Here is a 13831-nt window from a genome sequence, read left to right on the forward strand (position 1 = left end):
TCCTTGTAAATGCCCAGCAACATTTGTAACACATAATCTACAATGTCATGAAAATGTCTATAGTGTTCTGCATTAGCAATCATAACACTAACTGATTTAAGTGATCTCCCTGTGATAAATATTTGGCTTTTCCTCATATTTTTACTTAAAATATGAATAATATCCTTATATATTGTATACATATTCATACATATGTATAATCATATGTATATCCAAATACATATGATTGCATATGTATTTGGCTTTTTAAATGATAAATCCCTAGATTCTATGTTACTGGTATGAACTAAAAATAATAAGGTTAAGAGAAAAAAAGAAAGAAAGATGACATTATCTCTTGTTCATAATAAAAGTTATATTTTTATAATGTAGGTGAAAAATACTGCATATAAAGCTAATGCAATTGCCCAGAAAATTGTGATATTGTTAATAACTTATCCAAATAATGATATGCAAATAGTATCTCAATTATTACTTACATTTTGAAACATCTTAAACTTTGTAAAGATAGGTGATTCAAAATAGTTAGAAAAAAATGTTTAATTAATGAGAGGCTAAAATGGTAAAATTATCAAACAAATGTAGGGATGGTTGTAGATATCATTTAAGTATAAAGAATTTAGGAATTTTGCACTTACCTAAAATAGCATGCAACTCTTCCATCAACTTATTTAGTTTGACTTTCTTTTTATCTATAAGACAAGGTAAAATTTAGACACTGATAAAGCCAAAAAAGCAGAAAAAAAGCATAAAGCATCAAGTAAATTATGAAGTAGAGCTTAGATGAAGCTATTCATCATATAGTTTCATTTTTTTTTATAATTCTTGGACTTTAATGGATAGCCCCATTACCTGCAATAGGGACTAAGACTGCTTGGATCATAGCTTCTATGTGAGATAAAATGTTCTCTCAAGTTTCACTGTTTCTCAGTCTGTTTTTCTCTTGGAACGCTGATAGCACACACTGGTATAGATTTAAGACCATTGTTTTTGGCAATATGCAATTTTCTATAGTTGGAGAAAGGCAACAAACAGACTTCAGGAAAAGGAGCTGTGAAGAGTACAACGAGTGGTGAACTAAAGCTTTTCAATCTTGCTTGAGGGAAAAATACCACACTGGAGTAGAACGATGAATCAGACTTAGTTAAATGGAGTCAGCATAGTGCCCTGAAAAGGTTAGCAGGTTTTAGACTACTTGGAACTGGGAATATAGTAGTCAGAAGAAGAAAAATCCTGGCTCCATGAAGTTTACATGAATTTGTTTTGTTCATGGCTATATTACTAGGACTTGAACAGAGACTGCTACATATTCAGTTGTTCAATAGATATCTGTTTTATAGAAATGTATATCAATAAATATAAGTATTAGTATACATTTTTAAATACATTAATTAAATGAAATAATCCATAAAAATGTTTTGCACTGTGCCTGGCCTAATTGTAAGACTCAGTGCCTGTAAGTTATAAGGGGTCTTTGAAAGGCTCTAAATTGAGAAATACCAAGGTCAGATTTTCACCTTAGCTATTTCATCCTGGTTAGTTTATACAGAATGAATTTAAGGCAACAATACGGCTATTAGACTAGTCAGGAGGCTTTGTGAATGGTCTCAGATGGGAATGTTGAAGGTCTGAATTAAGAGTAGAGTAGCAAAGACAGAGATTTGATTATTTTTTAGACCTTTATTTTTATTTATTTATTTAAATATTTATTTTTATGTGGTGCTGAGGACAGAACCCAGTGCCTCACAGGTGACAGGCAGGCACTTCACCACTGAGCTGTAACCCCAGTCCCTTGATGTTATTTTTTAAGAGAGAAAATTGAGTGGGCATGAGCAGCCAAAATTAATCTATGGATTATTACATGAGTAGCTGTGGGTAGATAATGGTGGTATAGAAACAGAAGAAAAAAATCAAGAATTAGGAAGGAATGAGTTTACTTTTTTATATGCTAAGTTGGATGTCTAATGGCCAATAAATGTGTTAACAAGGATGTGTTGACACAGTTCTCTTAACTGACCTTTCAACTGACCAACCTGATGATCTGAACTTTCATTCCTTCTGTGAATTCCTACATTCGGACTAACGCTGACATGCCAAACTTTCACAGATAGTAAGCTACACTTTCAATAAGCCGGAGCATTTGTGTTCTCATGGTTTGAATTGCCAAGTGCATTTCTGGACTTAATAAATACTCTACTCTTCATTAAATGGACATCTTAATTATTATACAAACTGACAAACTATAAATGGAAAAGAGAGTTTTTCCCATAAAAAACAAATTTGAATAATTTAGAAAGTTTTGATAAAGACAAATTGTTTAAAAATTTTCTGCTGAATTTGGGACAGATTAACAATAAAAAGATTGAGAAAGAGTGAAAATCCAGACAGATTCTGACTGAAATTTCTAGTCAACTTTTAAAAAAACTCTTTACACCTTTTAAAAGAAACTGAAACTTGGAGTATAGATGATAAATAAGCATGCTCATGCAGGAAAGTCTCTAAGGAGCATGCCTGCATTAAACAAAAATGGCCTTGGCCCTATTTTTTTTTAATACAAATAAAATGTTTAAGGTATATATACTACCTCATTTTTATGATTCCTTACTTTAACTGGAGTTTTAGGTTATCTGGCCAACTACATGTCTCAGTCATGCTAGATAAAAGGACTTCACTGTGGACTGAAATCCATGGGGTAAAAATCTAGTTTCAAAATAAAAAGATTTGAAATCTTAAACATATGACATATAGGAAAGTGAATTCTTCCAGGAGAATTGTAGTTTACGGAAAGAACAGTAGATGGATAATAGAACTGTTATAGTACTATCATTTAAGACCGTGTTTTTCAAAAATTTTGAGTGTAAGACACATAAATAACCCTGAACACATCACACACACACACACACACACACACACACACCCTGATCATAAGGTTTCATGAAACAGTGTCTAACCTTATTGTGTGACATATGTTCTGATATTTTTATTTTGTACTATTCCATTAAAAATAATTAACTTACTGGTTTGAAGGGAGAAAAAAAACTCCTTTTAAAAAATGAACCTTAGGCAGAGAAGAAATTCCAAAGAGTATGAATTTATAGTACATGAGAATAAAGAGTTGTAATAAAAGAACTTATTATTAAAGGCATTGGAGGGCTTAAATAAGAAAAAGACAAGTGGTATATGTTGTATTTGTCAGTTACAATGTTGTAGTTAATAAATATGTAGTTTTATGTTGTTGTATTGGAAATTGGAACCCAGGGTCTTGCACACGCTAGGCAAGTGTTCTACCACTGAGCTACATCACCAGCAAGAATATCTTTTATAAGAGTGGTGAATGTGACCACCAGCTGCTTTAGGAGAAATTGATGTGAAGTGAAACTCCACTCTTGTAAACCCTTCCCTTCTGTTTTGAATTCTACTTCCTGTTCATTCTCTGGTTTAACAAAATCTTGTCTTTATTTTATGCAGTGCTTAGTATCACTAGGAGAAGAAAAAGGATTTTAGATTAATGGAAATAAAGAGAAAGGATTTGTTTCTTACTTAAGACTAAGTTCTCTAAGGTTTTGAAAAGTCTTTGATATTTTGACAATTTGGTTGGAGAAATTCTTATTTTCAAGTCTAAAAGAATAAACACTTTAAAACTATAGTAAAAAGTATAGGAGTAATTACAGTACTTACCATCACCTGGCATTCTTTCTGTTAGATTAATGAATTCTTTTTCTGTGATCTTGATCCCCATGTTTTCTAAAAAAGTATCCAGCTTATTGACATCAGCATTGCCTTCTGAGTAAGGAATAGTAAAAGAATATAGTAAAACAGATTGATTCTAAAGTTGAACCTATGCATTCGCTGTTGTAGTCTCTTCTTTACTAATGAGCATGTATTTTATTACTATTAAAAACATTCATTTTAGAATTATTGGTAAGATTTCAAAACAAACACCCAAACTTCAGTCTACTCCAATAAATAAGAGGAAAAACAACAAAAAAAACCCCACTAGAACCAATTTCCTCAAATCGTATGCTGGGAACAAGCTGACAGAGCAAAATACTCTTTTAAAAATTTGTTCTTTTTAGATATGCATGGCAATAGTGTATTTTGACATATTATACATACAAGAAGTATAACTTATTCTAATGAGGATGCAAAATACTCTTAAAGAAGGTTGAAAAGCTAAAGTTGAGTGATCTTTTGCAAAACATATTATTTTTGTTGCCTGAACTTGCAAATTATCTATCTTTGACCAAAATCCTTAGGTTATAGCCTTCACTCTTTATCTTTTGCTTTCTAGATTCCTTGTTTGTTTGTTTATTGCTTCTTTGGAGCCAAGTAAGGAAAAACAATCTAAGTAAGTCTAACACTTTCTGCCAAATCACAGTGTAAGAAACTACTCGGTAAATTGCAGATATACTGAAAAACAAAAAACAAAAACAAAAACAAAAACGTAAATTAGAACTCAGTAATATAAGAAAAGAGAATTCCTATTTTAAGAGTAAAAATAAGGGTTAAGATTAAGCCTTTTCATTTTGCTTTTTACTCACGTTTGAGAGATTTTAAGCCCTTCATCAATCTTTTCTGATACACTTTCCCATCAGCTATTAAAAAAAAAACAAAAAACTGGACATTTTGAAAACAAAGTCAGAAGATAGTACATATCTTTTAATTTCAGAAAAAAAATTTTTGAAAATCTTTGTCTAAGAAACATATGAAATGTAACTAGATAATACACAGAGCACAGTGTTCACAGTGGCATGAATGAAATTCAAATAATAATAATGAGATGTCTGCCCTCTTTTTTCTTTTTCTGTATTGGGAATGAAGAGAAAATAACATTCAACTGCTGCTTGTGGGAATTCAAAGTACAATAACTTTTCTGAAAGAAAATTTGATAAAATAAATCTTTCATTTTGCAACTTTACAAAGAAATTTAATCCAAGAAATTTTAAGATGTTTGCAAATATTTATCTACAAGATTGCCAAATAAAGGACATATATTTATAGATAGGAAACTGGAAATATATATCTCACGCTTTTGATAGTAGTTATTGCTTATTTTATGGATGGCTTATCTACATATTTTCAAAGTTTTCTATGATGAATATACACATTAATATTGTAGACATAAGAGATAAAAATAAACTAATACATACATAAATATTACCTATCTACCATCATGTATCTTAAAAGCACTAAAAGAAAATGCATGCAAATACTAATGATGATTATCTTTGGGTTATGGAATTGAAAACATTCTTTATTTTCCTAGTTTTTAAAAATTTCACCTCATAAATTAAGAAATGTAGCCTTTTATTATGTTTTATTATAACATGGCAATTCACAATAGCCAAGTTATGTAAACAGCCCAGATGCACAGCAACAGATGAATGGATAAACAAATGTGATATGTGTGTGTGTGTGTGTGTGTGTGTGTGTGTGTGTGTGCGCGTGCATACGCACATACAATGGAGTTTTACTCTGCCAAAAAAAAGAATGAATTATGGCATTTGCTGGTAAATAGATGGAACTGGAGAACATCATACATCATGCTAGGGGAAATAAGCCAGATTCAGTAAAGTAAAGGGCAGAACGTTTTTTCTCAAATGTGGAAGCTTGACCAAAATTCAGGGGAGTGGTAAAGGGTTGGGGGAGAATCTTGTGAAAATAGAAGAGAGACCTATGGAAGAGAGGAATTCATGGGCGAGGGACAGAAAAAAAATGGAATGAAATTGACCAAAATATGCATCTATATACATGAATATACCACAGTGAATTTCACCTTGAAGTATACCTATAAAGCACCAATTTTTAAAAATGATAAAGAAATAGAAGGAAGACCAGTGTAGTAGAGGAAGGGGAACAGGGGAAGAGAGGAGGGGAGGGAAAGAGGAAGTACTACAGATTGAAGTGGAGCAAGTTATATTTCATGCATGTATGATTGTGTCAAAATGAATACCAATATGATGTAGAACTAATAAAAACATAAATTGTTATCATTAAACTATATATTCTATTCTGCAGAAACACACATGGCTATGCTATTTAGTTTCTTTTTATTGTTTTATTATTACTGCTTCTTTCTCTCCTTCCCTTTCTACTTTCTTTTTTTTTAATTTATTTTTAATGGTTTTACATATCCAACTGATCAGTAACCTGAAGGTGTGAGTAATTAACTTTGATAGCAACTTACAGGTGAAAGATCAGATGATTTAAGTGGTGAAATTTTCCTTTGTATTGAAATTAGCTTTTAACAGTTTTCAAGCATGTTTAATTTATTGGAGGATGAGTCACACAGCCACAAAACCAAACTACCGAAAAAGCCCAGATAGTATTTATAAGACTTACCATTAACTGGTAATGTCTTCAGCAAGTTCGAGTATTCATCAGGCATGAGTTCAATTCCCAATTTTTCTAAAACACTTTTAAGTTGATTTATATCAACTCTGTCTCCTTTGAAAGAAAAGAACCATTATTGATTTATGGTAAAATTAGACTTATTATAATGACCTGAAATAATGAAAAAGCTGGCCTATATAATGCCCTTCTCACTTTCATATGCTCACATGTTCCCTAGTTTTATTTCTTGATTCTTCATAAAAAGGGAGAGTGGTCTCCTAAGTCTAGAGGCAAGATATCCTGACATTAAAGAAAATCACGTGATGTAATCAGTTGGTAAGTTAGGATTATCTAGTCTTGTCTTTTTAAATGTGATACCATGAAATTATGATTTAAAGTAACCCTACTGACTTAATTCTTTAAAAAGGTTCATCTTCCTATTTAATATATGTACCCAGATTTTGACTATTTAAACTAGAAGTTAATTAATTAAAAAGCTCACAAGAGCCTGGAGGTAGAGGCAATTTGTGAAATTTGCTGTGGTAAAATGCAGAGCACATGCTTTGTCAAAAGAGAAAAGAAAAAAAAAAAAAAAACTCAGCTATTACTGTGAGGGAATGTAGAGTCAGTTTGCCAAATCTTACAATTAATTCATGGGTACAATTTGGATTATTCTTGTAGGTGGCCAGTTGTGACCTCTGATTAAAATCCTGGTTAAGATCATCATAATATTGTCAGAAAACACAGAAAATATAATTTACTAATCAAATAACACCATTTATTTTAATGACTGAACCAAATCCTTACGTAATTCAAAATAAGAAGCAGAAAAGTTGGATAAAAATATTTCATTATAAATATGTAAAATATTAGCATTAATAAAGTTATAATGTAATATTGGAGAAACACTATAAAAATATAACAGGATTAAGTAGAAATTTCCTTGTAATATCTTACTCACCTGTAAAAGGTTTCATTTCATTCATTACCTTTTTCAGCTCAACCTTACCATTAGCTGTAAGAGAATAAATTGGACAGAAACATGACAATGAGGCTATGAAAATGATGCTGTTCAGAGCAGATGAACTCAGCAGTATTTACTTACTCTAGAAAATTTAACTTTTTGCTATACTATTCATAAGAAAGTAAAATAGAAAAGATGATCAAATGATAATAAAAATTATTTCCTGAATACACTTAAGTATTGCAGAAGCACTGATATAGTATGTGTTAGGGAAGAAGAGTGACTAATCTCTGTTATTTAGTTTCTGAAAAGTACTTCTTGTTGATGAAAAAAAATCTAACTATAACCTAGGAATTATGAAAGAATAAAACTGTAATTATTTCATGAATTCTTTTTTTTTTTTTTTTTGAGTAGCCACAAAGCACCAGGAAAATGCATCAGTTGTTAATACTATTGCTAACTCCACGGTGAGAAAAAGTTTTTAGCATTTAATTCACATCTACTAAAATATTCCTGGTTACTAATAATTTCTGTGTCAATACCAGCTGCAGGTCAGGACAGTATGGAAAATGTGTGTTGGTTTAACTGGACTATTATAGTTAACTCAGCCAATTAAGGGAAAAAAATGGGATCTTTGAAAGGAACTACTATATTTTGATCTGGCTTTGTGTATGGATGGATATGGTAAGGACTCAGCTGAAGTCTCCTGTTTTCTCAACTAGTTAACTAGTTTATAACTTGGGAAATTCTGACTAAAAATGAAAAGGTTATTGCCATAGGTCATTAATTGGGATTTCCACTTAGAAGTAGGCCCATAGGGAGTTCTCTTCATTAAAACATCCCTGATTCATCTCAAATGAGGAAGAATCTATTAGCAGGAATTAAAATCTTCTATGTGACAGGGGAAATTTTTCCTTTACCTGTAAGGTTAGTCTTATTCTTTTTATGTTAACTGTAATAAAAAAATTGGAAGGGCTTCTGCAAAACAGAGAGTAGAGAGTGGCTCATACTCCCTTTGCTACCACCTCCAAGCCATTTGTCTTTTGAGAGTCAAACATTCTGGTCTCTACAGGCTGCTTGGCATAACCCCCTGGACTAGGAAAGCATCAGAGAAGTGTCAGTGTGGGGACAGAACTGGAAAGAAGTAGATATTGGAAAGAACTTGGCATCTATACCTCCGAGGACACTGAGAAAGGTCAATAAAGGCCAGCATAATGGTGTTCCTGGTGCCTGTGACTCGTAAAAGACCAAGAAAAAGTAAAACAGGTAGGCAAAAATGTTCATGCTCCTGAGGTAATGAAAGTACAGGGATGCCAGGACACAAACTTCTTTCTCTCTATGTTAAAAAATAATCTGTCATGGAGTTTGTAATAAACCCATTTTGTCCCATTGCCCCAGGTGTGGAATACTTATCAAAATTAAAATAGTAAATTATATATAATTATATAGTAATAGTAAGAATACAATTATATTTTAATGTAACAATCATGATATAATATTAAACTAATTAATATAAAATGTATAAGGTCTATATTATAATTCCCAACCTATTTTAATGCACCTGTGTCCATTTCATTGAAAAAGCCACAGAATTGAGAATTTGGGACTTAATGGGGTACATGGTAAAGAAGGAAAATGAAGTAAAATAAATTATAATAAGTACTAAATTTCTTCAGTAAAACCTGGGAGTTGATTGTGAGAGTTGGAAATGGGTAGTTGGGCAGGTAAAGACATTCCAAAGATCTCAAGGTGGGGAGTGGAGGAACTGGTAGGAGGCATGAGAATATTCTGAAGTAACAGCCTGTGGGGTTGTATCTGTGGTGAGGGGAGAGAGACGTAAAATAAAATATGTGATAGGAAAAGGTATCTTGGTGGGGAATAAAGCAGTCTTTTGTTGCCAGTAAGAGTTAAGTGATATGTGAGTATGACTGTGAATGAGAGGAAAAGGAAAGTAACAAAACAAATAATATTCTAATAAATGTAAATGTTAGTAATAAATATGTAACACTTAATAATATGTTAGGCATAATAAAAATGTAAATATTAGTAATAAAATAAAAATGTCAATAAATGTAATAAAGTAAATAAAGTTATTCTAGAACTTCAAAATTATTTAAAGAAAAAGCAAATATAATGAATGACAAATTAAACAAACTAGTAATTATAAACATAATAAAAAAAGAGAAAACAATCATGAAAAATAAATAATAAACATAATATAAGTTGAAAGGAATAAAATTAAGTATATATAGGATTATATCAATTCTGAACAAACTGAAATTTCTCATGAAAAGGGAAAGATTGTCAGATGGGTTTTAAAAAACCCAATATGATGTTTTTAGGAAATATAATACAACCGAATGTTAAAGAAGATTGAAAACAAAGGAGAGGGCAAAGAGACAGAAGGCAAATGTAAGGAAAAAAGAAACCAGTACCTGCAATAGTAATATCAAATAAAGTGAAATGTAGAGTTAAAGCATCAAATGAATGTAAGAGGGACATCGAAAGGAAAAATTTATGAAGAATGTTATAACCTGTATACATCCGTAAATACTAAATAGTTAATGGTAAAGAAAAGACTATTGGTGGTGCAAGAATTTCATAACAATGCAATTAAATAGGAAACCTCATTCCTCTTAAGATAGTAGATTCAGTGGGCAAAATGCAAGAAACAAAGGAACTGAATAATATAATCAACAAACTTGATTTATATAGAACTCTATATGAATCCTCTAGAGACTATACATTATATTTTATATACCTACAGAAATGAAAATTTGACAGTACATGACAAAGAAAAAACCTTTAACAAAACAAAGATTCTTTTTTTTATATCTTAGTGGATACCTTATTTGATCATAACTCCACAATTTATATACAATGAAAATTTTTAAAAGGAAATTAAGAAATTCCTAGATAATCCTTGCATCAGTAATAAACTTTAGTTAAAGCATTGATTAAGAGAACTCTTCATAATGAAACTGAAGATACTCAGTGAAGTTACATTCAAAAGAAAATGTATAATTGAACTTTCCCATTAATAAAGCAGAAACAGTTTTTCACCAAAATGGCACTGAAAGAGAAGGATGCAGCTTACCCCTCCAAAGTCAAAGCCCAAAGCCAAGAAGGCAATGTTGAAAGACATCCACAGCCACAGAAAGAGGAAGATGAGCACATCACCGTCTTCCAGCAGCCCCAGAGGCAAGCTCAAACACCCTTGGAAAAGTGCCAGGAGAAATAAGCTCGATCACTCTGTATCATCAAGACCCTCCTGACCACCGAGGGGGCCACAGAGAAAATGGAAGACAACGACATTCTTGCGTTCATTGTGGTGTCAAGGCCAACAGCACCAGTTTAGTGGGCTGCAAGAATTCTATGACATTGATGTAGCCAAGGTCAACAACCTGATCAGACCTCAGAGAAAAGGAGGCATACGTTTGATTGGCTCCTGGTTATGATGTTTTGGACGTTGCCAACAAAATTGTGATCCTTTAAACAGAGTCCATTTGGCTAATTCTAAATAAACATTTTTTTTTTTTCAATATAAAGAAAAAGCCTGGTCTGGGGTTGTGGCTCAGTGGTAGAGCGCATGCCTAGCGTGCGTGAAGCACTGGGCTCAATCCTCAGCACCACATAAAAATAAATAAATAAAATAAAGGTTTGAAAAAAAAAGGAAAAAATAGAAACACGAAAGGAAATTAGTACCCCCCCAAGATGAGGGTGGGGTAACCATAAGGAATAAACAAAACTATGAAGTGGGAATTAATGCAGGTAAAAATAAAAATGAATAAAATGAAAAGAGAGTAAAAGACAGTGAAAAGACCCAAAAGCCAGATCTTTGAAAAACGATTAATATCTATTTTCATCTCATGGGCCTTATTAAGGAAAAAAAGAGAAAAAAAAAAAAATTAAGAGTAGGAAAACAAAGGAACTGCATCTTTCAGGGTCCTGGCATTTCAAATGGGTTACCTGAGGAATGAAGAATATATATTTGCAAAGATATGGCTAGGATAAAGGGAACCCAGAGATGACGAAACTTCGGATGGGGGTAGCAGTGCTGACAGCCTGGAGACAGGCTTGAAAGGGCAAAGATTTGAAAGGGAGAAGTGAAATTTTCTCTAATTATAGATGACATCATAGTTTATGTATCTAGTGTGTATCTTCCCTAGGATATAAAAAAAAAAAATCTTTAAGAAAAAGAAGGAAGAAAGGAAGGGATGAAGGACAATTCTGGAGGACAAAAAATATTGACACATTTGATCTTCAACCAAAGCATGAAAACATTCCAACAGGGAAGGAAAAATCTTTTCAACAAATGATGTTAGAATAACTAGACATCCAAATGGAAGGAAGTGAAACTTAATTCATATATCACAACATATACAAATATTAGAGACAGATCAATTGACTTAATTTTAAAAGTTGAAAATTTATGTTTTAGAAAAAACATAGAAGAATATCTTTATGACTGCGGTTTCATAGATAAAAAACAGAAAGCAGTGTTTGTAAAGAAAAAAATTCTACATTAGATTGCATCAAAAATAACTTTTGCTCACCAAAAGAGTACACTTATCCTATAATGTAACATTTCCACTCGTTGGTATTTATTCAAGAGAAAAGAAAACACATGTCCATACATATCTTGTATAATAATGTTCACAGAAGCTTTATCCATGATGGTCAAAAACTAGAACAAACCTTTGTTCAATGACAGAAGGAGTGATAAACATACAGAGGCATATTTATACAATAGAATTCCTCAGCAATTTAATAACATGAATTATTGATACAAGAAGCACCATGGGTGAATCTAAAACTATTATGCTGAGTAAAGAAGCTTTGTTAGTCCATATTTTCTAAGAATGGCTGATGTATATATTTCCCATTCCACATTTTTTTTTTTTTTAAATGTAGGTGATGCATGTCCCATCTAGACCTCAGAATGAACTTAGGTAGAGTCTTGCAATTACTTTGACAAACATTTGGTGATAGTGTTGCATGTGACTTTTGAGATTATATTATACAAAGGGTTTTGACCGCTATCTCTTTGTTAGAATGCTTGAACTTAGAACCGTGCTATGAGGAAGCCTAAACTAGCTCAAGCAGAGAACCCATAAAAAGTCTACTTGGAGTCTTTCTCCACATGAGTGAATGAGCCTTCAGATGATTCCAAACCTCAACCTCAAATACCATTTGAGCTTTCTAGTGGAGCCTCCAGTTATAATGGATCAGATATGAACCGTTCCCATGTCTATGTCAGGTCTGATTTCCTGAGCTATAGAATCTGTAATCATAATAAATAGTTGCTTTATGACACTAAATTTTGTAGTAATTATGCAGCATTAGAAAATTGAAAGAAAGGTTTTATACAAAAGAGTACAAACTAGATAATTCCACATATGTATTGTCGGATGAGTAAAATTAATTCATGGGAAAAAGCAGAATACTAATTGCTTGTGGGGTAGTGAGAGGACTGAATGGGATCCAGCATGAGGGAATTTTTTGGAGTGGTGGTAATGTTCTACATCCTGATAGGTGCTTAGATTATGTATGTATACTTGTCAAAACTCAGCAATCATACAATGTAGATTTAAGTCAGAAATAACATTAAATGTACTAATAACTCCAGTTAAAAGATTGCCAGACTTCATAAAAAATAGTAAATATGCCATTTACAAGGTTTACCCTTTAAATATATGGGCACAAATATGTTGAAGGTTAAAGAAGAGAAGGAAATATATCATGCAAACAGGAAAAAAAAAGCTAATAACTCTGATAATATTGGACAAAGTAGTCTTTAAGGTAAGATGTATTACTAGAAGTAAAATGGGGTATTTCTAAATGATAAATGGATAAATTAAAAAGGAAATGTCATAATTCATATATCTCAAAATAGCATAAACAGACATAAAAGAAGAGTACCCTGTATATATTTAACCCATTATCTTTTCAACTTCCCTATTCCATGTTTAACTTATTTTTGAAATGGTTGAAGAAGCATGATCATTACCTTTCTCAGATAATTTTGGGGGGTATCCCAATTATTATATACCACTAGCATTTCTCTTTTTTCTATTTCATATATTTGTTCTTCTCTGATTTATTATATTCCTTCTGTGCTTCTCCTCAAACTCACAACTTTGCTAAGTGAATTTTCCTTTTTCTGTGTATTATTTGGCCTAGCAGTGGACCTGGTAATGCTTTCATTGATTCTTAGTAATTGCTAAATAAATATCTTACTTAATGTTATTAAAAATAGTTACAAACCAGAAGAAGATTTAGGTGCTATTAATAAAGTGAAGACATTTTTAAAAAAATATTTTTTGTAGTTGTAGATGGACAGCATGCCTTTATTTTACTTGCTTATTTTTGTATGTGGTGCCTCACACATGCTAGGCAAGCACTTTGCCACTGAGCGCCAGTCCCAGCTCAGGTGAAGACATTTTTGCTAAAAGTTTTAGAAATTCTAGAATTCTGTCTACAATAAATCACTCCTTATCCCTAAGTTTCTATACAAATATGGTCCCAGGAAAT

The 13831-nt window shown here is 32.0% G+C and overlaps 1 protein-coding gene across 1 annotated transcript in view; it reads right to left on the reverse strand.

The window, feature by feature from the left end:
* Positions 1-13831, reverse strand: part of EFCAB3 (EF-hand calcium binding domain 3) — a 483726-nt gene that overhangs the window by 169688 nt on the left and 300207 nt on the right. The window contains exons 69-73 of the mRNA XM_079134930.1: positions 7295-7348; positions 6343-6447; positions 4542-4595; positions 3679-3783; positions 639-692 (exon numbers count right to left, since the gene is read on the reverse strand). Coding sequence (XP_078991056.1) covers positions 639-692; positions 3679-3783; positions 4542-4595; positions 6343-6447; positions 7295-7348 — 372 coding nt within the window. The remainder of the gene's footprint in view (positions 1-638; positions 693-3678; positions 3784-4541; positions 4596-6342; positions 6448-7294; positions 7349-13831) is intronic.

The sequence above is a fragment of the Sciurus vulgaris genome (genome assembly GCF_902686455.1).
Source record: "Sciurus vulgaris genome assembly, chromosome: 3".
Lineage (NCBI taxonomy): Eukaryota > Metazoa > Chordata > Mammalia > Rodentia > Sciuridae > Sciurus > Sciurus vulgaris.